Consider the following 24,898-nt stretch of genomic DNA (forward strand, 5'->3'; position numbering starts at 1 on the left):
CTTATTAATCTCCTCTCTACTCTCTTTCTCTTTCTCTTTCTCTTTCTCTTTCTCTTTCTCTTGGCTGCCGCAAAATTATAATTCCAAAAGGCTAAAGAAGGAAGTAGTATTTTTTTTTCCTTAAAAATAATTAAATATTCTCGGCCCCGTTTGTTGTTATCATTGTTACGTTAAATTTAAAAAAAAAATAAAAAAATAAAAACTTAGATATACTCTTATATTAATTGAAAAATGTAAGAAATGCCCTATGAGATAAGATCTATCATACGCTATCGATAATAATATGCGAAAAATAAAGCGTAAAAAAGACGATCACAAACACAAAAATTTTTACGTAGAAAAATTTAAAATCAAGAGAGATTATACCAAATCCATCTAGTCTAGTTACTTCGTTCCCTATTTCCACTCACCGGATCCTGAGGAAAAGAATTTGGTTTCCACCGAGCTGAAACAACATGCTGATGGTTCTAGTAAACCAAAACTATCGTTTTTTAGCTATTTGGCTTCAATTTGAATTTACTTTTACAACACAAAAATTGAGGCAAAAAAACTACGGATTGAAACTAATTACTAAAACCTATAACAAATTAATTTTTCAATTTAATATTCTTCATCAAATATCTTATACTTTGTGCATATTCTTACAAATAAAATCTAGACACATTATATAAATATAAATTATATTTTAAAATATAATTTGTCAAATACATAAATACATATAAACCTAACAAATTTAATTGAGAGTATTTTTTTAGGATTAAATTGATAATGCAGGGTCGATTAATAAATACTTATAATAAAGTAGGGTTTTAAAAAACTTAATTATAGATACGCAGATATTCTATAATTACCATAGGAAATTAATCTTCGAGATGATCGATGTCCCTTCTTAACAGCTTTATTCCTACGGCTAAAGCGGTAGAATGTATCAAGCTTGATTATATATATATATATATATTTGCAATTGAATAAATACAATATGGATAAGCTTCAATTTGCACATCTTGCTAGTTTTGAAGGAATATGTTATGTTTCACTAAGAAACAAACACAGAGTATAGTAAAACATAATAACTACAGAGCAATATGAGAAACTTTGTGCGGTGTATGAATCCGAGCACTTATGAAATCATATCCCAGGATAGGATAAAGACTATATCTCAAACTTATTACCATATAGAAACTAATTTACTGTAACCCTAATAAAAATACTAAACTAATTAGTATTTTTAAAAATACTAATTAGTTCAGTATTTTTATCCTTAGGTAATTTTTTTAAGATTAAGTTAAAATAATATATATATATATATATATTATTAAATTAATTAATGTTTTAGGATAAGATAAAAAAGTATTTTTACTTAGAGGACCAAAAACTCTCATTTAATTGGTATTCGTATTATTTATCAGGTCAAGGAGTGAAGTTAGTAGTATAGACTGCGGACTTACCCGTTTTTTACTCGGAAATTTAGACTAGCTATTTTAATATTTATTTATAATATAATCTAACCTAATCTAATGGTATAATAATTATTTCATTATATATATTTGTTCTATTCTATCACCAAAACGAGGAATTTATTCGGCGAATACATTTAGTATGATAGCTAATATTTTAAAATATAATAATGATTTTTAATGTGATATAAAGTGAGAAAAAAATTAAAACTTTTTTGTTAAAATTATGATAAATACTCGTCCAATGCCTTAGATTTAAATTTTCTCATTGTATTCGACATGTGTATAAATAGCCTAAACAGTTGGGTTGGAAAACGAGATAGAGGAAAAAAAATGGGCAAGAAATCACACCAAATTTGGTTTATGTTACAAACCAGCTCACGAATTCCTAGATATAGGATGGAGTTGATGATGGATTGGAGGCCGAGTAATTGATAGAGGTGGCTCAGTAATAGATGATGGTGGTGGTGACTTACAGATGCGAATGCGATAGATGGTTGAAGGCTGTGATTGGCCTACAACTGTGATTAAAATTACATGGGACGTAGAGACGGTTAAGATAAATAGATAAAAGTGGATAACTAGGCCTGCCATACGGGACTATGGGGATCGACGACAAAGGGAGATTAGAAGGTGCTAATGTTGGTAATTTCATGATTTTGACATGAATATTTTATTAATTTTGAGCTAAGTTTTAAGTGGGGCCCACACATTATTTATAATGGTTTAATGGTGGAATCAATTTAGCTCAAAGCATACTTTATTGTCATATATTCACTTAATCAAATTCATGAAGAGAAGTGAATGATAATTGGCTCTAAAGTGGGTATCATGGCAATGGGAAATAAAGGAAAGTAAGTTTAGTACCATATTGGATATTTGAGAAATGTTAGTATGGTATATAAGCAACAAACTTCCTATGGGCTTTGGGCCCCAAAAGGGATACCTATTTTGTGGGTAAAGGTTACTATGCAACCTAACACACACACGCGCGCCGCCCGGCCCGGCTCGGCTCGGTTCGCACGCACGGGTCAAAGTCCAATTTTATTTTTTGCCTGATACGGGTTCGGGTTCAAGTCTGATTTGATTCGGGATCGAAGTGGTGTGTCCCTTCGATAAACAGTTAATCAATTCAGTTAGTTGGTTATCCTTTCACAGTGTAACTATAAATTAGTTCATCCATTCGGTGATTTTGCATCTTTTCGTCGAGCCTGTTTACCTCTATAAATAGGCTGTCAGTCTGCATAATAAAAACATATATAAGAGAGTTTATTGTCGAGTCTTTTAAGTTTGAGTCTACTGGTCGAGAGAGAGTACAGCACGGTTCAGGTCTATTCAAGGCATTAGAAAGTTGCTTCCTTTCCAGTGCAAGGCAGTCGTTGTATCCTGGGAGACCGACGTCCACTTTGTTCCGAAGCAATCGGTGGAGGGCGAATTGGTCTTAAGGAGATAGTGTCCAACACTAGACTCGACTATTCAGAATTTATATTCTGAAATTTGTAAGTTTATTTTTAATTTATTTTGATCGGATTTTTTGGAATCAGATTGTTATCGCCAACAATCTTAAGACCAATCTTGGTTTTCACTCTGATTCCAATCAGTGTTCTTTTCTTCTTATCGGATTTTAATTTTATTTCATTCTTTTAGATGGCTAAAATAGTAAAGAGTACTATTTCCCCTATCACTGCTCCTCCAGTACCTACAGTTCATGGAGAAAAGCCTAAAAAATTCTGTGGTGCAGAATTTAAGAGATGGCAACAGAAGATGCTCTTTTATCTGACCACCTTGAATTTGGCTAAATTCTTACATGAAGATGTGCCCGAACTCCGAAAGGAGGAAACCGATAGGCAAGTAGTTGCTTGCAAAGGATGCGTGGAAGCATGCCGACTTCCTTTGCCGAAACTATATCCTCAATGGACCGGACAACTCGTTGTATAATGTGTATAGTTCAAGAAAAACGTCTAAGGAATTATGGGAATCTTTAGACAAGAAGTACAAAACGAAGATGCCGGTGCAAAGAAATTTGTAGTCGGTAAATTTCTTGAGTACAAGATGGTTGACACTAAACCAGTGATTAACCAGTGCAAGATCTTCAAGTAATAATTCATGAGATTCATGCTGAAGGGATGGTGATTAATGAATCATTCCAAGTGGCGGCTTTTATAGAAAAACTGCCACCATCTTGGAGGGATTTCAAAAATTACCTAAAACACAAACGCAAGGAAATGACACTTGAAGAACTTATTGTCAGATTGAGGATTGAAGAAGACAATCGTACTGCTGAAAAGAAAATTGGAAGCCAGTACGTATCAAAGGCAAATGTTGTGGAGTCCACAAAGGACAAGAAAAGGAAGCACACTGGCGAAGGCTCTAAAAGTGGCAATGCAAAGAAGTTCAAGGGCAAATGTTACGTCTGTGACAAACAAGGGCATCGTGCTCAGGACTGCCGCTTGAGGAAAAAGAAGGAGAACTCAAAGAAGGAGAACTCTGAAAAGAAGAAGCCACAAGCCAATGAAATAGAACACCTTCGTTCTGATGTTGATGATATGCACCTCTCTGCTGTTGTCTCGGAAGTAAACCTGATTGGTGGTAATCCTAAAGAATGGTGGGTAGACACTGGAGCTACTCGACACATTTGTGCCAATAGGTGGATGTTTTCGTCTTATCAAACCTGCTATGACGGATGAAAAACTTTACATGGGCAATTCAGCAACTTCCAAGGTGGAAGGAATAGGAAAGGTTGTGTTAAAATTGACTTCAGGAAAAGAACTTACTCTTAATGATGTAATGCATGTGCCCGACATTCGAAAGAATCTGGTTTCGGGATCATTATTGAGTAAGAAAGGGTTTAAGTTGGTGTTTGAGTCTGATAAGTTTGTACTTATCAAAAATGGCATGTATGTTGGAAGGGGCTACTTGTCAAATGGCCTCTTTAAGATGAATGTAATGACTGTAACTCCAAAAATAAATAAAGAAGAATCTTCTTCTTACTTGCTTGAGTCTTATGAAATTTGGCATGGTAGATTAGGACATGTTAATTATGGTACATTATGTAGATTAATTAATCATAACATATTGCCTAATTTCTATATTGATTTAAATAAAAAATGTGAAATATGTGTTGAAGCCAAATTGGCTAAGACTTCGTTTCATTACGTCGAACGAAGTACGGAACCTCTAGAACTTATACATACCGATGTATGTGATTTGAAATTTATTCAAACTAGAGGTGGAAAAAAAGTATTTTATTACTTTTATTGATGATTGCACAAGATACTGTTATGTGTATTTGCTAAGAAGCAAAGATGAGGCATTAGAAATGTTTATACATTTCAAATTAGAGGTTGAGAACCAACTTAGCGAAAGATTAAAATGCTAAGAAGTGATAGAGGTGGTGAATATGAGTCACCATTTGCACAAATATGTGCGAGAAAATGGAATTATTCATCAAATAACGGCTCCTTACGCTCCACAACAAAATGGTATTGCTGAACGTAAGAATAGAACTCTAAAAGAGATGATGAATGCCATGTTAATAAGTTCTGGTTTACCCCAGAATTTGTGGGGGGAAGCTTTGCTTTCTGCAAATCACATTCTCAACCGGTTACCCCATAAGAAATTGGATAAAACACCTTATGAGTTATGGAAAGGTCGAGAACCTAGCTATAAATTCTTAAGAGTGTGGGGGTGCCTAGCAAAGGTTGCAATTCCAGTTCCTAAAAGAACAAAAATTGGACCTAAAACTATTGATTGTATATTCATTGGTTATGCTCATAACAGTAGTGCATATCGATTCCTGGTTCACAAATAAGATAATTCTGAGGTACATGAGAATACAATTATTGAGTCTATGAATGCATCATTCTTTGAGAATACATTTCCATATAAATCTACATTAGAAATAAGTTCTCTCAAAAGAACTTATGAAAATAAGCATGACCAAGAGTCTATGCAAGAAGGAAATGATATTGAACCTAGACGAAGTAAGAGGGCAAGGACTTCTACGTCTTTTGGTCCTGATTTTCTAACATATTTGTTAGAAAAAGAACCTCAGAGTTATAAGGAAGCAATGTCTACTCCTGAAGCTCCTTTATGGAAAGAAGCCATTGTTAGTGAAGTTGAATCCATTTTGCAAAATCATACACGGGAATTGGTGGATCTTCCACCGGGTTGTAAACCTTTGGGTTACAAATGGATATTCAAAAGAAAGATGAAAGCGAGATGGTTCAATTGACAAATACAAGGCGAGACTTGTAGTCAAAGGATATAGACAGACGAGAGGGAATAGATTACTTTGATACATATTCACCAGTAACAAGAATAACATCTATCCGATTAATAATTGCTCTTGCGGCATTATATAATGGAAATACATCGATGGATGTGAAAACCGCATTCTTGAATGGTGAATTAAATGAAGAAATCTATATGGAACAACCCGAAGGGTTTGTGGCTCCAGGACAAGAGAGAAAAGTGTGCAAATTAGTTAAGTCTCTTTATGGGCTTAAACAAGCACCTAAACAATGGCATGAAAAATTTGACTTAGTTATGATGTCAAATGATTTTCACATTAATGAATGTGATAAATGCGTTTATGTGAAATGCACTTCAGATAATTATGTCATTGTATGTCTATATGTGGATGACATGATAATAACTGGTAGTAATATTAATGTCATTAAAGCTACCAAGAACATGTTGGCTAAAAAGTTCGATATGAAAGATATGGGAGTTGCAGATGTGATTCTTGGTATAAAGATCATTAAGGCAACTGAAGGGTATGTTATATCTCAATCACATTATATTGAGAAAATACTCGATAAATTTGATAAAGATAGTAGCAATATAGCCAGAACACCTATAGATGTGAATCTTCATCTCACAAAGAATACGGGTGTATGTATATCTCGGTTAGAATATTCTCGGATAATAGGTAGTTTGATGTACATCATGAATTGCACTCGTCCGGGATATTGCGTACTGTGAGTAAACCGAGTAGATATACAAGTAATCCAGGCGGTGATCACCGGAAGGCGATAGTTAGGGTACTCGGATATTTGAGATACACCACTAACTATGGATTGCACTATTCAAGATATCCAAGTACTTGAAGGGTACAAAGATGCAAACGGATATCTGATACAAAAGATACCAAATCCACGAGCGGATATGTCTTTACACTTGGAGGTGCATCTATTTCATGGAAATCTTCTAAACAAACATGTATAGCTAGATCTACTATGGAATCTGAATTCATAGCATTAGATAAGGCCGGAGAAGAAGCGAGAATGGCTTCGAAATTTCTTAGAAGATATTCCTATGTGGCCAAAACCCGTGTCCGCAATTTGCATACATTGCGATAGTCAATCGGCTATAGGAAGGGCACGAGTCGATGTATAACGGTAAGTCACGACATATACGTCGTAGGCATAATACGGTGCGACAATTGATCTCAAATGGTATAATATCCATTGATTATGTAAAATCAAAGGATAACATCGCGGATCCATTAACTAAGGGTTTAACAAGAGATCGAGTATATTGTTCATCGAGGGGAATGGGTTTGAAGCCTACCACCTAGAGTAACGACACAACGGCAACCCAACCTAGTTGACTGGAGATCCCAAGATCTAGGTTCAAAGGGACAACCGAGTTGTGGGGGCGTTCTCTGAAATCACTAAGGAATTAAATTTCCTACACCTTTCCTATGATGACATAGTGATAAACCTGTACTAAGTGTTAGGGTAAGCAATGCTTTTAATGACTCTTATACTTTGGAAATCCAAGTGGAGTATGGCGGGATACTCTTAATAAGAGGTCACCTATGTGAGTGTGAAGTGGGCCGCTTCTATGAGATGACAAGGCTAAATCTCTAGAGCACTCAAAGAATTACCGGGCGCGTCCGGGGCCGATATGGACACAACATATAGAACCGACTTGTGTTGAAAAGAGCTGTGTGAGTATTATTGTCTTGGTTTATACAAAAGCTGAACAGTTCAAGACATCATGTTCACTGGTTAGCGAATAAACCCGATAATACTTCACTATTGAAGGTTCAAAGCCAAAAGCTACCTATCCTGATGCGGTAACTTTTCGTTGTACTCTCGATCAAGTCTGCATTTCATATGCATTTTCAGCCAATTCATTCATGTGGGGGATTGTTGGTAATTTCATGATTTTGACATGAATATTTTATTAATTTTGAGCTAAGTTTTAAGTGGGGCCCACACATTATTTATAATGGTTTAATGGTGGAATCAATTTAGCTCAAAGCATACTTTATTGTCATATATTCACTTAATCAAATTCATGAAGAGAAGTGAATGATAATTGGCTCTAAAGTGGGTATCATGGCAATGGGAAATAAAGGAAAGTAAGTTTAGTACCATATTGGATATTTGAGAAATGTTAGTATGGTATATAAGCAACAAACTTCTTATGGGCTTTGGGCCCCAAAAGGGGTACCTATTTTGTGGGTAAAGGTTACTATGCAACCTAACACACACACGCGCGCCGCCCGGCCCGGCTCGGCTCGGACGCACGGGTCAAAGTCCAATTTTATTTTTTGCCTGATACGGGTTCGGCCTGTTTACCTCTATAAATAGGCTGTCAGTCTGCATAATAAAAACATATATAAGAGAGTTTATTGTCGAGTCTTTTAAGTTTGAGTCTACTGGTCGAGAGAGAGTACAGCACGGTTCAGGTCTATTCAAGGCATTAGAAAGTTGCTTCCTTTCCAGTGCAAGGCAGTCGTTGTATCCTTTTATATTCTGAAATTTGTAAGTTTATTTTTAATTTATTTTGATCGGATTTTTTGGAATCAGATTGTTATCGCCAACAGCTAATTGGTAAAAGAGGAGGAGGAGGAAGATGGAGGGGCCAATGGTCTAGTTGAGAGAGATGCTAGGGCAAAAGTCAATTAATCTTTCATTCCAAATATATCTAAGATACAAATCATAATGCCCTATTTATAGAGGTTAAATTAAAAAGTCAAACAAATTTAACTAAATTACTCTTCCTTATAGATTTTGAATCTGGAGAAATCGTGAATACCAAAGTTGTAAATCTAGAGATTGACATCTTATCCAATTGGCTTGATATTATTCAGATATCAGTAGAATATTCTGCGAATATTTTTCTGAAATTGTATAGAGTTGAATTTAAGTAATTAAATAGAATCTTAACCTACTAATACTTTTGTCTAAACTATATAAGAATAATAAATAAGATAACTAGACTCAATCCATTGAGCCCAATGTCTTTCGAGGTGATCCGATCTAGTCTAAATCACATCAGTTACCAATAATATTTGCATACAAAAAATTAAGGAAGAGGGTGCCGGGGAGGTGGTGTTCAAAGGTTGGGCTTGAGTCGAGTCGAACTTAAATAAATATAAAATTAATTTTAGATCGAGTATGAACCGTAACTATGTAGGCTCAGCTCCTTTGCAAGTTGCAATCCAAACTTTAGTAAGAAGAATGGAGATAGATAAAATGATTAAGTAATTTTTTTTAATTTTTAGAAGGAGATATATGAATGATTGGAGAGATGAGATATGATTTTTGAAGTAATTTTCGTCCATTCAAAGGTAAAATTATAATTAGGCTTATATGTAGACTAATTTAAATATTGTTTTTAACATATAGCAGGGATAATTTGATGTTTACTTTCTAATCTGTAATATAAAAAAGATAATTTTAATTCAAAATTAGGGGATAGAGAAAATTTAGAGAAAGCGACTAAAGAAACATTGTTATGTAGGAAAATATTTCGAATACCATGTGTGAAATTTTTTTAATTAATTTTTTTATTGATTTGAATAATTTCTTTTAAACGAAAAAAGTGAATTTGGTTTTTAAATATATCATGGTACAAAAGGGATTTATATTAACGAGAGAGAGAGAGTGGTTTAAAGTAGCCTCTTATCTATTTGAATCAGACGTATATTTAAATATATTTTTTAAAAAGGGAGAAAGGAGATGTGTTTCAAAAAAGAGGTAATATAGAAAGCTATGCTCATTGTAATAATGATTCTAAAGGCAGTGAGAATGATGGCATTTAACCCTCTCAACTCTTTAACCATTTAGTTTTGTATAAATAATTTAATAGTGTAAGGGAAAAAAAATTATTTTACGCAAGGAAAAAAAAAACCATCGATTGATATTCCATGCCCTAAACTTCAAGAAAAAAAAGGTATTTTAGTCAATTATATATATATATATATATTTGTTTTTAAAATTTCAATTACCTTGTTAAAAATTAACCACAATGGTAATTCTAAAAGAATAAAAAGATTTTCCTAGCAATTGTGATATTTAAAAGAAAATGTAAAGATAATTGTTATATTTTAAAAGTTTTCAATAGCAATTATGTAAAAAAAAGAAGTAAATAATTATATGGTTGGATGATAAAGGAAAAGAATAAGGTGTTTTGATAAATTTGTATATAAAAAGGTCTTATTTGCTTTGAGTTCACAGATCCAACTGAACTAGTTCAGGAATTAAATATTTTATTAATTTTTATTTTATTTTAAACTAAGTTTACTTTTAAAAAAATTTAAGATTAAAAAATAAAATTAACTAATTGAGTTTGGGGCTTAGTCTCAAACCAAACAAAGCAGGTAGTTGAGGTTTGGGAAGGCAATATTATAGCTTTAGCTCAATAAGGGATAGATATCAAGCAAATAGAGCCCCAAGTAAAGTGGACCTAAATGTCCAATTGGGCCTGTGTGAGTAAGGGATATCAAGCAAATAGAGCCCTCTTCTATGTTGTTGTCTCCGTTTCTTTCCCGGAGAACTCCTCATTCCTCCTCTTCGTACCCTCACCACCTCCCGCTCCAGCTATTTCCGCCGTCGCCGTCGATTCTTCTCCTGCTACCTTTTCCGCTGCTCCCCGTTGTCTGTTGCTGCCGCCATAGAAGCCTCACCTTTTTCCAAGTCGGTTATGAGGAGCTATGCTAAAAAGATGGAACTTTGCACCTCTTACCACGAAGAAGCTACCTCCTCTCAATCGCTACCGTCGTAATCTCCTGTGTTCTTCCTCCTCTGCAAGCGACGACGGGTCTCATGGCCCCAAGATGGCTTCCGAGAACGAGTGGGAGGAGCTTCTCAAACCCTTCGATCTCGAACAGCTCCGGAAATCCCTCAATTCCATCACCCCGCGAAGACTTTGCAAGCTTCTCGATCTGCCCCTTGATATCTCGATTTCAATGCAGATCTTTAATTGGGTTTCCTCCCAAAAGGGCTATTCCAACACCTTCGACGTCTACTTCGCTCTCGTCAGGAAATTGGCCGATGCCGGTGAGTACAAGACTATATATGATGTGCTTTACAGATCCAAAGGGGAAGGTATCGTTTTGAAAGAGCCTTTGTTTGTTTTTCTCATTAGTTGTTACGGGAAAGCTGGCATCCCGGGTGCCGCAACGCAGATGCTTGATGAAATGTCTGAGTTGTTTGGCTGCCAACCGACCTTCCGGTCATGTAATGTTGCATTGGATGTATTGGTCGGTGCGAATTGTTACAGGGACGCAGCGATTTTGTTTCGTCGGATGCTTCGAAGAGGGATCTCGCCGACTACTTTCACGTTCTCAATCGTGATGAAGGCGCTGTGCTCTGTGAATGAGGTAGATTCTGCGTGCTCTCTGCTCAGAGGCATGGCGAGATATGGGTGTGTGCCAGACGCAGTTGTATATCAGACTTTGGTTCATGCTCTCTGCAAGGAGAGTAGGGTGCATGATGCGTTGAAGCTTTTGGAGGAGATGTTTCTTATGGGCTGTCCACCTGATGTGAGTACCTTCAATGATGTCGTCAGTGGGCTCTGCAGGATAGGCAATGTGAGGGAGGCAGCAAGGTTGGTTGACAGAATGCTACTTCGAAGGTGTAGCCCGAATGCACAAACCTATGGAATTTTGTTGCAAGGCTTGTGTAGGAAGGGGCAACTGGAAGAAGCAAGAGCTCTTTTAAATAGAGTACCAAATTTGAACGTGGTTTTATTTAACACGGTTATGAATGGATATTTGAATGAAGGAAGATTTGACGAAGCGAAAGATCTTTACGAGTATATGATATCAAGTGGGTTTTATCCTGATGTTTACACATACAACATTCTAATCTGTGGGCTCTGTAAGGAAGGGAGGTTGGGATCAGCTATGCAATTGCTCAAAGAGATGAGGACAAAAGATTGCATGCCGAATGTTATCACTTACACTACTTTAATCCATTGTTTTTGCAAGAATGGTTTGTGGGAGGACACTAATGCAATTTTAGAGGAAATGTCTTCAAAAGGTTTGAGTCTTAATTCTGTGGGATACAATTGCCTCATACATGGTCTGTGCAAGGACCAAAAAATCGACGACGCCATGGGAGTTATTGAAGAGATGAAGAAGCAAGGTTGCAAGCTTGATGCATGTACATATAATTCCATAATCTATCAGATGTGCAAGGATGATCAAGTGGAGGATGCACAGTATTTATATCAGAATTTATTATTGGAAGGCGTCGTTGCTAATAGTGTAACTTATAATACCCTAATCCAGGCCTTATTACAGAAGGGAAAGTGGCAAGAAGCTCTAAAACTTACTAATGAGATGATACTTGATGGATGCTCACTTGATGTTATAACCTACAATGGACTGATAAAAGCACTTTGCAGAGATGGAGAGGTCGAGAAAAGCTTGGGACTGTTTGAGGAGATGATGAAGAAGGGTGTTCGACCTAGTAATGTTTCATATAATCTTTTAATTAATGGGCTATGTAAAAAGCGAAGAGTGCATGAAGCACTCGAACTCTTAAAAGAAATGCTCAATCGAGGATTTACACCTGATATAGTCACTTATAATACCTTAATAAATGGCTTGTGCAAGATGGGGTGGATGCACGCTGCTCTGAATCTTTTAGAAAAGCTACATAATGAAGGGGTAGTTCCAGATGTGATCACTTACAATATTCTCATTAGCTGGCATTGCAAGGCCAATATGCTTGATGATGCCAGTGTTCTCCTACATAGAGCAGTAAATGGTGGAATAATACCCAATGGCCGCACTTGGGCGATAATGGTGCAAAACTTCATTAAGGAACCACTTCATTTTATATCAGTGCCATAAAGAGAGTTAGAGATAGCTATTTGTTTGATTTTGTTGTATTTTATGGTGATTCACATAGCTTCAGGAGAAAAGGCATAAAGCATGACATACTGGAAAAGTGGATATGGCAGTAAGACATGTTATGTGAGCAAATCAATCAGTGTGATGCTAATCTTCTGAATTGCTGCATTCCTGGGATTTCCATCTAGTATCAATTCACACCCTTATATGATGTGGTATGTACTAATGCTTCTCAATTTGATACATAACACGTATTGAGCATTCATTAGGAATTTAAGTTTGCACTGATCTTTCTTTGCTTATTTCTTCTGTCATGTCTTTTTCTAAGTATGATGGATGCTGCATCATATGAATCCTGTTTTGAGATACTGCAAATTGCAAGTACTTGAAAGTTAAGAGAGTGAAATTTAGGTTATAATCCAAACTTTCCAACATGTTATACACTCAATAATTGACCCATGTTGTTTTATTAGATTATGATTTTTTTATTGTGTATAAAAGGATGCTTGTTTTCTTATACACATGGTTCTCTCAGATATCTTGAATGTTATAATGGTTTGATAAGTTGTTTAAAAAAGTAATTTGCCATACTGATATCAGTTCATTTAGTAACATCACAACCCTACATTGAATATTAATCTGTGGAACTTAACATTCCAACACAGGAAGCAGTAAATTGAAAAATATTAGGTAGAATATTAATCTTTGAATGCTCTGAGCAATTTTCTTGCTATAACAAATTTTGGCTAAAGATCTGTAAAGCATGATCATTATCACATAACATTGTCAGGCAACTTTATTGCATAGGCATGTGCATTACCTATAAACTAGGCATGAGCATCTTATTGGAGGATAATTGATAGACATTGAGGTATAAATGAGATTGTGTGAGGTTTTTAAGAGGATGTCATCTAGTGTGACGTATTTGTCCCCACTACCATCCAAGGGATGAATTCAAGCATGTAAACAACATCTTCAGTGTTGAGGGTAAGTTTGCGTATATCTTCCTGTCTCAAATGCTACATTGGTGGATAAGTTATGCACTGGGATGCTCTCCTTTTCTTTTATACTCATGCCAGCTCGTAAGCTGAGTGACCAATGGTACTTATCTGAGTAATGAGTACCAAGATCTTGATCACAGAAGTATTTAGCTGAAAATCCAAGGGGTTAGCAAAGTTCTTGTACAGCATTGAATATATGAGATAAAAGAACCAAAGGGGTTTAATAGACTACATTATCTCTGACTGAAACTATTGCCACAGAATTAGAAACATGAGATCCTCATCGCATTAGCTTTCCCTGCATTTTACTGGTTCATTTCGAACAGTCATACATATCATGCAAGGTTTTGCTTCTACAACTAAGCGAACCATTTGGGAGAGCAGAAGAAGCTTTTATTATTTTTTTATCTTAGATTTGCCTTTCCTAACATGACTATTCTCCTGAAAACCTTCAGTATCCTATTAGCATACTTCCTTTGGGAAGTCCAACTCATAGAGCCAATGCAACTTCTAGCCTGGCCAACTGGATTTCTTTTCTTAACGGTGGCCCTTCTCTCCAATCTAAGCAGCCTAAAGCTCGGTATTCTGGGATTTTTCTGAGCTGATTCCTTCGAACTGTTCTTTCTCTGAAGGCTTTGCTTCAATGAAAAAATTTCCTGTTCAAGCGCCTGAATCCTAAAGCTTGTAGACTCATATTCGCCTTCAGACAGTCCTGTACTCTGGATGGCAAGGCCATTGTGCAGCACAGAGCTGAACGGCGCACTTATATTCTCTTCCACTCCAGTTGCTTGCTTATATGGGGTTTCTCCTATATTCTCACTTTTGAGAAACTGGCACCTTGAACTTGGAATAGTTCCTGAGAATTCCCCGCAGTGAATATAACGGAAAGACTCCGAGCAGTCTTTGAAGGCCTGATGAGTGTGCAACTGTTGAACAAAGAGTGCTTGAACTATCAGCCGGAGCGGCATGAACTCATTTTGAACTGCTTGGATACACGTCTCCTGTGATAACTTCTGACAGTTGAGGTATTTACAGACTGAAGCCTTTTCTTCATTAGATAAATGTGGGTGTTCCTGAAAAGTTACCCGTGAGTTATAGCAAGATCTTTTTCTTGCACTGGTTCAAAGTTGGACCTTCCATGATAAAGAAATAACAAAATATCAAAGGAACTTGCTGGTGGTATGAAGAAAATAAATAAGTTCTGAGAATCTTTACCAGTAAAAAGGTGTTCATTGCTTCATATAGATGATCATGTGTCTGTCGACTGGTCACTGGTATCATCTCTATTAGTTCTTTGAATTTACCAGGTCCTAGATTTGGATCAACTGCAATTTGTGAGAGATAACGATCCCATAGTTCTGCAACTGCTGAGCCGCTATGCAAAGGGGTACTTGCCATATAACTTGTCTCACTCTTGGACAGATGAATCGAAATGATTTTCTCCATTGTTTCCAGCTCTGGGTTAGACGTAATGTATTTTACTCCGCTTTGGGGGAAAAGGAAGTCTTCTACTCGCGCAAAGTGTAGGAGAGATGCTACTTGATCATGCAACTTCCCCCTACTTTCTTCGCTGAGTTGTAGTGTCAGAGATCTTGAAAGCAAGGCAAAATAAAATGCCACTGGAACTACTGGACTAGCCTTTTCTCCTGCTGGAAGCAACTCAAGTATTCCTTGTAAAATTGCAGAAACCTTGCTATTGGCATCATCAGCGCCATTTTGCTCAGCTACGTTCTCCCAGAACTTATGGGTCTTCTTTGAAAGCACCCATTTGTTGGCATAGAACATAATGATGGGGCTCACATACTTCTCCTTCATTCCTTGTCTTCTCAAGGACACAATAATCCGCTTGAAAAATTCAAAGGGGAGGGCTATGAGATCTTTGATCCATAGGTCTAGGCCAGCTATCTCCTTGACTATTTCAGAGTTCCAAGCGCGGCCAGCCAAAGCCTGCAGACTGATGACAGGTCGGTCTCTTCTTTGCTCAGGGTCTAGAATCTCCATGCAGGCCATGAAGGCCAGAGACTCGACGCATCTGCTTACTAGCAGCAGATCTTCAGATATAGGAAGCAACATTTGGCACTTCTGTAGAACTATCAGTGTATCATCCCAGCTCTGTAACACAACTTGGTTAATATATAGGTCTGACCTCTGCCTTAGGTTTGAAGTCGCATAATCTTCCGTCATCTCTAGAAATTCTGCTGCACATCGGATGGCCACGACGGTAAAAGGGTCCAAAGAGAGTGGGAAATCATAGCTGAACAGTGCAACCATCTCAAATGCCTGTGATCCACCAGGAAATGTTGGGGGCAATTCGACATCTGCTGTTTTGAGAAAAGCCTTCTTTAAGTAACCACACTTGGAAGCCAGAGGGGACTGCATGAGGACCAAAGAGATCAGCTACACAATTAGAGATCACAGTTCCAGTATCTCAAACCTGACAGATTGTATTCTAACCTTATGCAGCTCGAAACTTCTTCCCTCAACCCGAACGCAAACAGACGGCGGCAAGCCAGTTTCTTGGCTCCTAAGATTAAGACACTTACAAGAATAGGTCAGACTGCAAAGAATGCATATATGTGTATGTATCTATTGGAAGAATGCTAATAATGGAAGTAGTTTGTCATAAGGCAGTGATGTTGATGTTTACCATGCAAGTATTCTTCTCCGCAGAAGGAACCCTGTGCTTGGACTTGAGAATGGACTCTTTATCACAGGACTTGCTCGTGTACTTGTAGACTCCATTATTTCTCAAAATCAGTATATGCAAATTCTCCTATATCAATTCCAAGGAGAAAGCTTTTGTCAATTTAGCAACAATTTGTGCTCATCCGTGGCTTTCAAAGGCAAATTTCAAGGCTCCAACCAGGACTCCCAACAATCTCTCTGCAACAAGAATTCTTAGAAGGAACTACACAGTGAGAGGAAGACCTGGGGAAAGTAGTGGAGTTGGTATCTTTATGTAATGCATATCTTGGTATTATATAATCTTATCCGACCTCAAGATTAAGTAGAGATGAAGAGAAACAAGCTAGAATGGAGAAAATGGTATGGACTATTTGTGAAGTTGTTATTGCTTATGATCTTATTTTTGGTCACACTCTTTGATGCATCCCTTTATTTTTCCAAGTCTATGGTCAGAGAGCTTGTAGAACAGTGACTGAGGCCGCACGAATGGGGGTTGAATCCCAGTTTTAAGGCTTGGAATTGGGGCCCTCATGGAAGTATTTGGGGAATCGAATCCTCTGTTGGATCTTATCGCCATTCGTTTGCTTCTTTGCTTCGATGTTCGTGGCAGACGTATGGCTTTCTCCATGGCATAGCTTTGTTGGTGGTATCTTATTCCCACCGCGGTGACCGTAGCGTGAATACCGGTGGTAGAGGTAGTCTTTGTTTGACGTCCCTCCTAACGCCCGAGACGGCACGGCTTCGGAAATCTCGGGCGTTCCGGGGGCCGCTCGATTGCGTACTCCGAAGCTCCGCGGTCTCCGATGCCTCGGCAATTTCTCATATCACCGGTCAATTGATGGGCTTTGCTTAGCTAATAACAGCTTACTCTAATTTCCTTTCTCTTTTCTTCTGCGTACATTATCTGGTTTAGGACTGAGACGAGTGACACACGAAGTATTTTGGTTTTGGTTCATCTCAACGTATGCTTGCTTTTTCTTTAATAAATTTATGAGTGGTAAGCATCGTTGAATATAGTCTGGGATAATTAAATTAATTATTTTTTTCAAATAAATTATAATGAGTTTATACTATGCACATAACTTATGTACTCATCTCAGTCAGCCCTTTCACACTTCTGTATTATTCTCAGGCGAAAATTATCAAAATATTCCAAGGAATTGGCTGTGGATTTGTGCTTCGGCAATTAAAGAATGGGATCTCACTATCTCAGTCAATCTCCAATGCTCGTATCGCGTGCAGATGTTTAATAATTGGTATAATATTTCGGACGCACAAGCCGATGCTGTTTCGGATCTGATGGGAGGTCCAAGTCCAGATCCGGAATTTTAGACATTCTAATTCCGGGACCATGATTGCAAGCGCTGGGCATTACTCACGTGCACTGCACGTGATGCAAGGATGCGAAAGAGGAATTCTGATTGGTTTAGGGGTTATATGCAAATTCCCCGAATGCAGTCGACTTTTGACTTATCGATGAAGTGTCCGTTGACCTCTTGCAACAACCACGTAATAGATGTAATACTATGTTATTCTTCTCCGTCGTAGTTTGTTTGGATTATGGCCACTTAGTCTTCTTCTTCTAGGCCGGGTTCCCTCATGCACGTACCTTTCCTTTATCCCAATCGAGATGGCTACCACGGTGGACATCGCGGCGCCACAGGGAGGTATCTCCCCCACCCACCCCCACACGAAGAACGAGGAGCTCAGGAAAGCCTTCGAATCCCTCTCCTCCTCCCTCGACGACAACCTCTCCTCCATTGAGAGGTCCACCGAGGCCCGCCTCAGCAAACTAGAATCAAAATTTAGCAGGATCCAAGGGAAAGAAGGATGACGGTCAGCTGCAAGCGATCCGGAGAACTTGTATTCATCTCTTGGAGCTAGCTGGCTCCTAAGATCAAGCCTAAAGTTTGGGAGGAGGCGAAGAAGCTCGCAGCGGAGCGGAAGGAGAATATCACGGATGGCGGCCAGAATTAACCAAGTTGACTTCAGGCCTTCTTGCAGCTCTTGGCCTGTTTTAATGTGCCGAAGGATCAATGCAGGCCATCGTTTTTCAGTATCGGAGGTCTCGAGGTTCTTACAAACCTACAATATTTTTTTCTTTTTCTTTTTGTGCATGCCGGTTTTATCAAGAAAAAGATCAGTTACGGGTAGATCTTTGATTTAGTGGACAAGTAGCCACCAATGTTCAGTGCCCTTCTTGAGATCCTATTTGGAAAAGAAAAGAAACAACTCTATCGAGGCACAGGTATGCTTGATATTCTATATACGACTCCTCCGGTTAAAATGCACGTTAATAGTTAAATCACTGCTTGACTTAAAAGTCTAGGCCGTTAGGTATAATTAGAATGATTAAGTTATGTTTAATGTAACAACAAAGTGTTTCAAGTAGGGCACATGGGCCTCATCTCTTCCAAGTTATTATTATAACAGGAGTTTCAGATACGGGTATTATCGTCATTTGCATGGAAACCTGTTTCGTGTTCGTCTGAACACGAAAAGGCAACCCGCCGCACTAACAAACAGGAAACTACAAACCGGGGTTGGGGGGGGGGGGACAAAACCGTCAAATGAAACCACCACTCCCATCACGAAAACGCTCTGCAAGTCAACTTCGTCACATGCCCGAGCTGATCACCTCAGTCCCAGACAAACTAAACTTCCCAAAATACCCCTCCCACTATCTCCCGAAACCGAAACCGAACCCGTCACCCTCCTGCTCCACTCTTCGCTTCCTCTCCATCTCTCTGATTTTAAGAATGGAATCGTATTCCGAGGAGCATGACGGAGAGGTAGCCGGCGGAGTGTCGGAGGAAGGATCGCCATCGTCGGAGCTCCGTTTCGAGGGTCTCGGCGCCGGGAATGGTGGCGGGAAGGCGGATCCTAGGGTTTCGTCGCTCGTTGGGGCGAGGTACAAGTCGATGTCGCCGGCTCGCCTCCCGATCTCGCGGGAGCCATGCCTCACGATCCCCTCCGGGTTTAGCCCCTCCGCGCTGCTCGAATCCCCCGTCCTCCTCACCAACATCAAGGTACGATATCTGTCCCATCTTCTATTTTGTGCTCAATACGCTCCATTTAGCCAATAATTTCTAGTTTTGAGACGTCGCGATCGAGTTTCTTTCTTCTTTATTTTATTTTATTTTATTTGAGAACCTGTTGTTTTTTCTTGCTCTCTTTTGAGCGGGTGGAAAAGAATAATTTTAAGTATTTTATAATTGCCACCAAAATCTCACTTTAAAGAATTATAATTAACCACGATTTCGACATTTCTTAACGTAGATTCTCACTCGTGAGTGGATCGGCTCCAATTTGTTGCTCTGTAGGTGGCAACAAAAGAAAAAAAAAATGAATTTTGAAAATTTTGTTCCCAAATTCTCTCTTTAAAACTTAAAAACTTCGCTTTTGCTTTAGTGTGCAGCAGTGCTCCCGTCAATTTATGAATGTATATGATCTGTCTATGATGCCAAATTGTGTCGGTCTCGAGTTCAAACTTTTTAGGTAATGTGGAGGCAAAAATATGGGGAAAAAAAAGAGAGAAGTTGGTGGACTCCATCATCTATGGCCGTTAATGGGATTCCGATGCCCACTTCACGTCATTCTGTTTTCCACACCTTTATGCGGGTATATTTGGCATCAAATTATAAGAAAACACCTGCTTTACCAGTCACTTGGATTGCGCATCTATCTCTTGAGTTAGTCTCTACTTTATTTACCTCTTCTGGTGTAATATGCTTCGGGGAACCCATTCTTTTATGGATGCTCTTGTACTTTTATGCTCTCTGAGCTCATTTGGAGAGGGGCTCTGATTTTGTCATAAGCCTCACATCATGTACTTGCAGAATTGTTCTGTACTATTTCCACTTGGGAGATGGAGAGAAAAAAAGAAGATCATCTGGGTGTTTCTCCTGTGGGGCTCTTTATTGATCTCAATAAAATCAGTTTGTCGTGAGCCTCCTGTTGATGGTCTCTAGATTGTTAATTGATTTTCTTTTGGAATACACTTATTGAACTCAATAAATGGCTCTTCCATGAAGCCAGAGCCATTTGGAAAGAGATGGTCACAAATATGAAGGAAACTAATGAAATGGTATTATTTTTTTATGGTTGTTTTGTTAGCTAATGCCTGAAAATATTTCAGTTTCGGTTTGGTCTTTTAACTGAACGAACTTTTTTGCTTCAGCTGGCTTATACATCAATATATCATACTCTTATTAGGTATCATTTCAGTTACTTTGTCTAGCACTGATATTTGAGTTTGGTGTAAATTAAGAAATGCTGTACGCAAGGTACTGGAGGCGGGGAGGTGCATGAATTCTGTATTCCTGGTTCTTTTTATTACCTAAAATTCTGTTTTAGATGATTGTGCATGGGAATGGATGTCTCTACATTGGTATTTGGAAGTTTGCGTTGCTTCTTTGTGAAAAGCATCTTTACACTAGAGGGATGTTAATAATATCTCCACTTGCCTTCCCTACAAATTCGTAAATTTTTTACAACTACAGCTTTTTTAATGGACCAAGTGACCAACGATTAGTCTGGTTGGTCCTGCAGTCAAATATCTTCTGGAAGGATGTATTTTGGCATCACTTTTGTAATTGATTTGATGGTTGGACCTAGTGCATATCATTTTTCTTTTAAATCTTCTTTGTAATAGCTTAAGGATATATCTAATGTAAACTTTGTGACTATATGTGATACTATTTTAGTTAGTTTGTTCTGCAGGTATATAGAGTAAATGGAGTCATCATGGACTGCTAAAGTGGAATTGCAAATTCTTTCATTTCTTTCATCTTAGAAGTGAATATAACATCCGATTTCTAATCACTGCAGTAAAAAAAAGTTATTTGTTTGCTGTCTTCTTGCAGTCTGAGCCCTCACCAACCACCGGTACCTTCAAAATGTCTTATGTGATGAACAAAACTGTTCATTCAGAGACATTAACTTCATCAAGGGAGACTTCTTTGAGCAGTAGATATAATGATGAGTGCTCTGGAGATTTCGAGTTCAAGCCCCATGTAGGATCATTTCTGCCGTCAGCTGTACCCATATCACAAACTTCAGTTACTTTCCTTCTTTATAATTTATAGTTGTTACATTTGTGAAGTACATAACTATCTTGTAAATCTCACAAAATTATTACAAATTCGAAAGCATGTCATTTCTTTAGAATTTTAGCGACTTGATTTAGTTGTTTGCCAGCATATAAAACAATTAAACTACAATTAGAGCTTACTTAGAAAATTGTGCTGGAAGACTGGTTCAGCTTAATTAACTTGACCTAGTTTTCTTTCCTGTTTTGATGGATTCACTATTATATATATACCTTCTCTTTCACCTGGTGCTGACTAAATAGGTGAAAATCGATTCACTGTTAAAAAATAAGTTCATAACATAACTGCTGGGCTATGCGAAGAGAACTTTTCGAGCCCATTGGTGCTGCACAGCATATGTACTTTCTCTTGTTTCTTTTCCATTCTCTAGCTCCATGGTTTCTTCCCTCTATACTGGATCCACTCTCTTGGCTCAGTTCTGTGTTATTTTAGGAGGAAGAGAAGTTTGGTAGGAATGCAAATGAGAATTTTTTGGAACTCTACTAAATCTGAGGGTCCAATCAGAAAATATGTTTATTTGATGGATCTTATTCATCTAGAGCTTATAATAGTCTTTTTGAAGGTTGCTTTGATCTCTTAAATAATACTGTTGTCCAGTGCTGCATCACCGCTTGATTATGTATTATTGGTCTTATTGATTTGTGACCCAGGTTATCCTCTGAATATGAGTTTTCTAGGACTGTTGGTCTTTCTATGCCTATTTATTGTTTTGGCTCTGAATGAATATGGCTTCGTTGTTACTTGTTACTATCTCCCTAGTACTCTTTTTTTTTCTTTTGTCTCTAGGGTTCTGCTGACCATAATCTACAACACCAAGAACCTTTTGTACTAAATCAAAGTCAAGCCCACAGTCATACATTGACATCCAGCAAATTTGTTATAGCTGAGAATAAGGTTCTCACTTCACATGAATTGACTAATTCGGTAATTATAGAAATTGCATCAAGTCAACATGTTGAAAAACTTAAGTGTTAATATGCTGACTGAAATAGCTTCTCTGTGGATTACAGCAATCAAATGATTCAGAGAAAAACACACAGGCATTACAATCTGATCCTAGTGGATCTAGTTCCATCGCTGTTGTTGAAAAGTTTGCGGAAGATGGATATAACTGGCGTAAATATGGGCAGAAACATGTTAAAGGAAGTGAAAATCCTCGAAGCTATTACAAATGCACACATCCTAATTGCCTAGTTAAAAAGCAACTAGAACGTTCTCATGATGGACAAATAACTGAGATTATCTATAGAGGACGGCATGATCATCCTAAACCCCAGCCTAACCGCCGATTAGCGGTTGGAGCACTTCTCTGCAGTCCAGGACAGGAAAACTCTGATGGCTTAGCAAGCGGTGAAGGTAAGTAAATATCTTGTGCATTTCTTCTGACAATGCAAAATTGTCTCCTTTTGGTGCATCATACAACTAGCTATTTATCTGCAGATAAGTCATCAAATGCTCTGAATGACGTTTCTCATCAAGTCAATCCAATTTGTATGAGTGAGCTATCTCCTGGATCAGCCAGTGATGATGATGTTGATGTTAGAGGAGGTGGGCGAGCCAACACTGGTGATGAGGTTGCTGCTTTTGATCATGATCCAGAGTCAAAGCGGAGGTGGCTTCATAACAATGGAGTTCAATGTGTGGAAATTTAGAAAATGCTCTAATATTTTCTTTTTTCTGACTTTAAGCAGGAAATTGGATGTCACTGGCATTGATTCTAGTACGATTGGTAAAGCGAACCGTGAACCACGTGTGGTTGTTCAAACTATTAGTGAAGTTGACATCTTGGACGATGGGTACCGCTGGCGCAAATATGGTCAGAAAGTTGTGAAAGGAAATCCTAATCCAAGGTAAACTTTGATATTCCAGCATATAATATGCTTCCTTTTGTATATCTTATTATCAGTAATGTTAATCAAGTGCACTGATTTCCTGCACATTGAAATGTAACTTAGAGACTCCCATGGTTTGAAGTGGTCTTGTGCATCCAGACTCCCGTTTATCTGGATTTATCCTGAGATATGCTTGTAATCATTTTAAATGTTACACCAACAATGTTTATACTGTCAGTGTTGAAGGGTAAGCTTTAACAGCATTTTGGTCGAACTTCAGCAGATGCATAACTCCCATGAATACAATGCATTGTCCTTATCACATCTATATACAAAAGTCTGAATTTATATATGTGCCACCATGTTATTCTAGATAACATACAAGCAATCAAAATCTTTGGAATTTTATGTATATGTGAACAAATAAATTTCTTAGTAAATACTGCCATTATATTAAACACCCTTGTTATGGGATGAGGGATAAGAGAACAGTAGGGAGGAGAGAAAGAACTGTATTAAACTACAACTGCAGTGGCCCTCGGAAGATAACAATATACTCATATATCTAACCAAGTAATTTTTTTTTTGAATTACAGGAGTTATTACAAATGCACATATATAGGATGTCCTGTCAGGAAACATGTTGAGAGGGCATCACACGATCCGAAAGCAGTAATAACCACGTACGAGGGCAAGCACAATCATGATGTACCTGCTGCAAGGACTTCTGGCTATGAGATGTCTGCACCAGCAGTACCAAATAATATGAATCCAATCGACAACCATATTCCAACAGCTCTAAGTGATATGTTGAGGGCATGCGACGCAAGGGCCATCTCCCACCAATACAGTCAACCAGATGAGAGCGACACAATCAGCCTTGACCTCGGTGTCGGGATCAGCCCAAATCACGGCAGCACTGCAGATGAGATGCAGTCCTCAGGAGCAGACCAAATTCATCAACATCAAAAGCAACCTGGTAGTTCTGGTTCCGATAATGCAGTTATTCAAGCAACCCCTGTAACACTATACGGAAGTTCAAGCAACAAAATATATGGATCTAGAGAAGACAAAAATGAGGGCTTTACATTCAAAACAACACCTATGAATTACTCATCTCACTTGTATTATACAAACGCTGGGAATTTAATCTTGGGTCCATAAGATTGTCAGCTGGTTATTGTACAATTCCAACTTCAGATATTTCTCAATTTTCAGGTCATAATAAGACAGTGAATATTATTCCTGGTAACTTGTATAATCTTGTTCAATTATGTAATGCAATGCTTATGAGGAGATAAGTTGCACTGTCCTGCAAATAGTTCTGATTTGGATTTTCTTTTTAACACTCTGGAACTCCTCCTGTTGTTGATTTTGTAACTCGCTACGTTCACATACTTACAATTCTACAATGTAAAGCTCCATGCTTCCATCAATAGGTTAAATTGGTGCTCTGCAAGACTGCAACCGATCAGGAAGGTAGCTTGTGTGCATGAACGTTTTCGAGTCGAGTACATCCATGTTACAAGTATATACATGTATTAGTATGTAATTCCAAATCCAAATCCAAATAAGTTTAGTCAAAGCTATCATCATTTTTTTTTCTTTCTTTTGATTAAATCATCATTGTAATTTTATTGTGAAGGTAACATTGGAAGGTAGTTATGGTTCAAGTGGGCCTAAAACAGAGATGCATGAATGCTATCTTTTT

At 37.9% G+C, this 24,898-nt stretch overlaps 3 protein-coding genes across 12 annotated transcripts; 2 read left to right on the forward strand and 1 right to left on the reverse strand.

Annotated features, from left to right (window-relative positions):
• Positions 1-10,190: 10,190 nt before the first annotated feature.
• Positions 10,191-17,330, forward strand: LOC140794534 (uncharacterized). 2 transcript variants are annotated; one of them, XM_073146635.1, is made up of 3 exons: positions 10,191-12,773; positions 14,015-16,604; positions 16,687-17,330. In XM_073146635.1, exon 1 carries the CDS (start codon positions 10,411-10,413, stop codon positions 12,556-12,558), a length of 2,148 nt encoding a protein of 715 aa, XP_073002736.1. In that variant the 5' UTR covers positions 10,191-10,410; the 3' UTR covers positions 12,559-12,773; positions 14,015-16,604; positions 16,687-17,330. The 2 variants fall into 2 exon arrangements, with proteins under 2 accessions (XP_073002736.1, XP_073002735.1); XM_073146634.1 differs by having other exon boundaries at positions 14,015-17,330.
• Positions 13,964-16,301, reverse strand: LOC140796810 (BTB/POZ domain-containing protein At5g48130). Its single transcript, XM_073149945.1, has 4 exons — positions 16,207-16,301; positions 15,999-16,083; positions 14,775-15,932; positions 13,964-14,632 (listed from the first exon to the last, which is right to left on the reverse strand). Exons 1-4 carry the CDS (start codon positions 16,299-16,301, stop codon positions 13,964-13,966), a joined length of 2,007 nt encoding a protein of 668 aa, XP_073006046.1.
• A 1,540-nt stretch (positions 17,331-18,870) lies between the features above and the next one.
• Positions 18,871-24,506, forward strand: LOC140785548 (WRKY transcription factor SUSIBA2-like). Of its 9 annotated transcripts, none has more exons than XM_073133437.1 (7): positions 18,871-19,273; positions 21,110-21,304; positions 22,142-22,279; positions 22,366-22,711; positions 22,796-22,967; positions 23,047-23,205; positions 23,784-24,506. In XM_073133437.1, the coding sequence occupies exons 1-7, from the start codon at positions 19,004-19,006 to the stop codon at positions 24,349-24,351; spliced, it is 1,848 nt and encodes a 615-aa protein (XP_072989538.1). In that variant the 5' UTR covers positions 18,871-19,003; the 3' UTR covers positions 24,352-24,506. The 9 variants fall into 9 exon arrangements, with proteins under 9 accessions (XP_072989538.1, XP_072989547.1, XP_072989553.1 ...); XM_073133446.1 differs by having other exon boundaries at positions 22,142-22,249; XM_073133452.1 differs by having other exon boundaries at positions 18,872-19,273; positions 21,110-21,259.
• The last annotated feature ends 392 nt before the right edge of the window (positions 24,507-24,898 follow it).

Source organism: Typha latifolia, chromosome 1, assembly GCF_019914945.1.
Source record: "Typha latifolia isolate L0001 chromosome 1, TyphaL0001v2, whole genome shotgun sequence".
NCBI classification, from domain to species: domain Eukaryota; kingdom Viridiplantae; phylum Streptophyta; class Magnoliopsida; order Poales; family Typhaceae; genus Typha; species Typha latifolia.

Bases quoted from the DNA above. Each gene is read 5' to 3' on its own strand.
- LOC140785548 (XM_073133437.1), top strand. From the start codon at position 19,004: ATGGAATCGTATTCCGAGGAGCATGACGGAGAGGTAGCCGGCGGAGTG. The intron at 21,305-22,141 runs GTTACTTTCCTT...TTTTGTCTCTAG, and splicing joins TACCCATATCACAAACTTCA to GGTTCTGCTGACCATAATCT. The intron at 22,968-23,046 runs GTGGCTTCATAA...GACTTTAAGCAG, and splicing joins GATCCAGAGTCAAAGCGGAG to GAAATTGGATGTCACTGGCA.
- LOC140794534 (XM_073146634.1), top strand. From the start codon at position 10,411: ATGCTAAAAAGATGGAACTTTGCACCTCTTACCACGAAGAAGCTACCT.
- LOC140796810 (XM_073149945.1), bottom strand. From the start codon at position 16,301: ATGGAGTCTACAAGTACACGAGCAAGTCCTGTGATAAAGAGTCCATTC. The intron at 16,084-16,206 runs GTAAACATCAAC...TCTTAATCTTAG, and splicing joins CGGAGAAGAATACTTGCATG to GAGCCAAGAAACTGGCTTGC. The intron at 14,633-14,774 runs GTAAAGATTCTC...GTAACTTTTCAG, and splicing joins CAATGAACACCTTTTTACTG to GAACACCCACATTTATCTAA.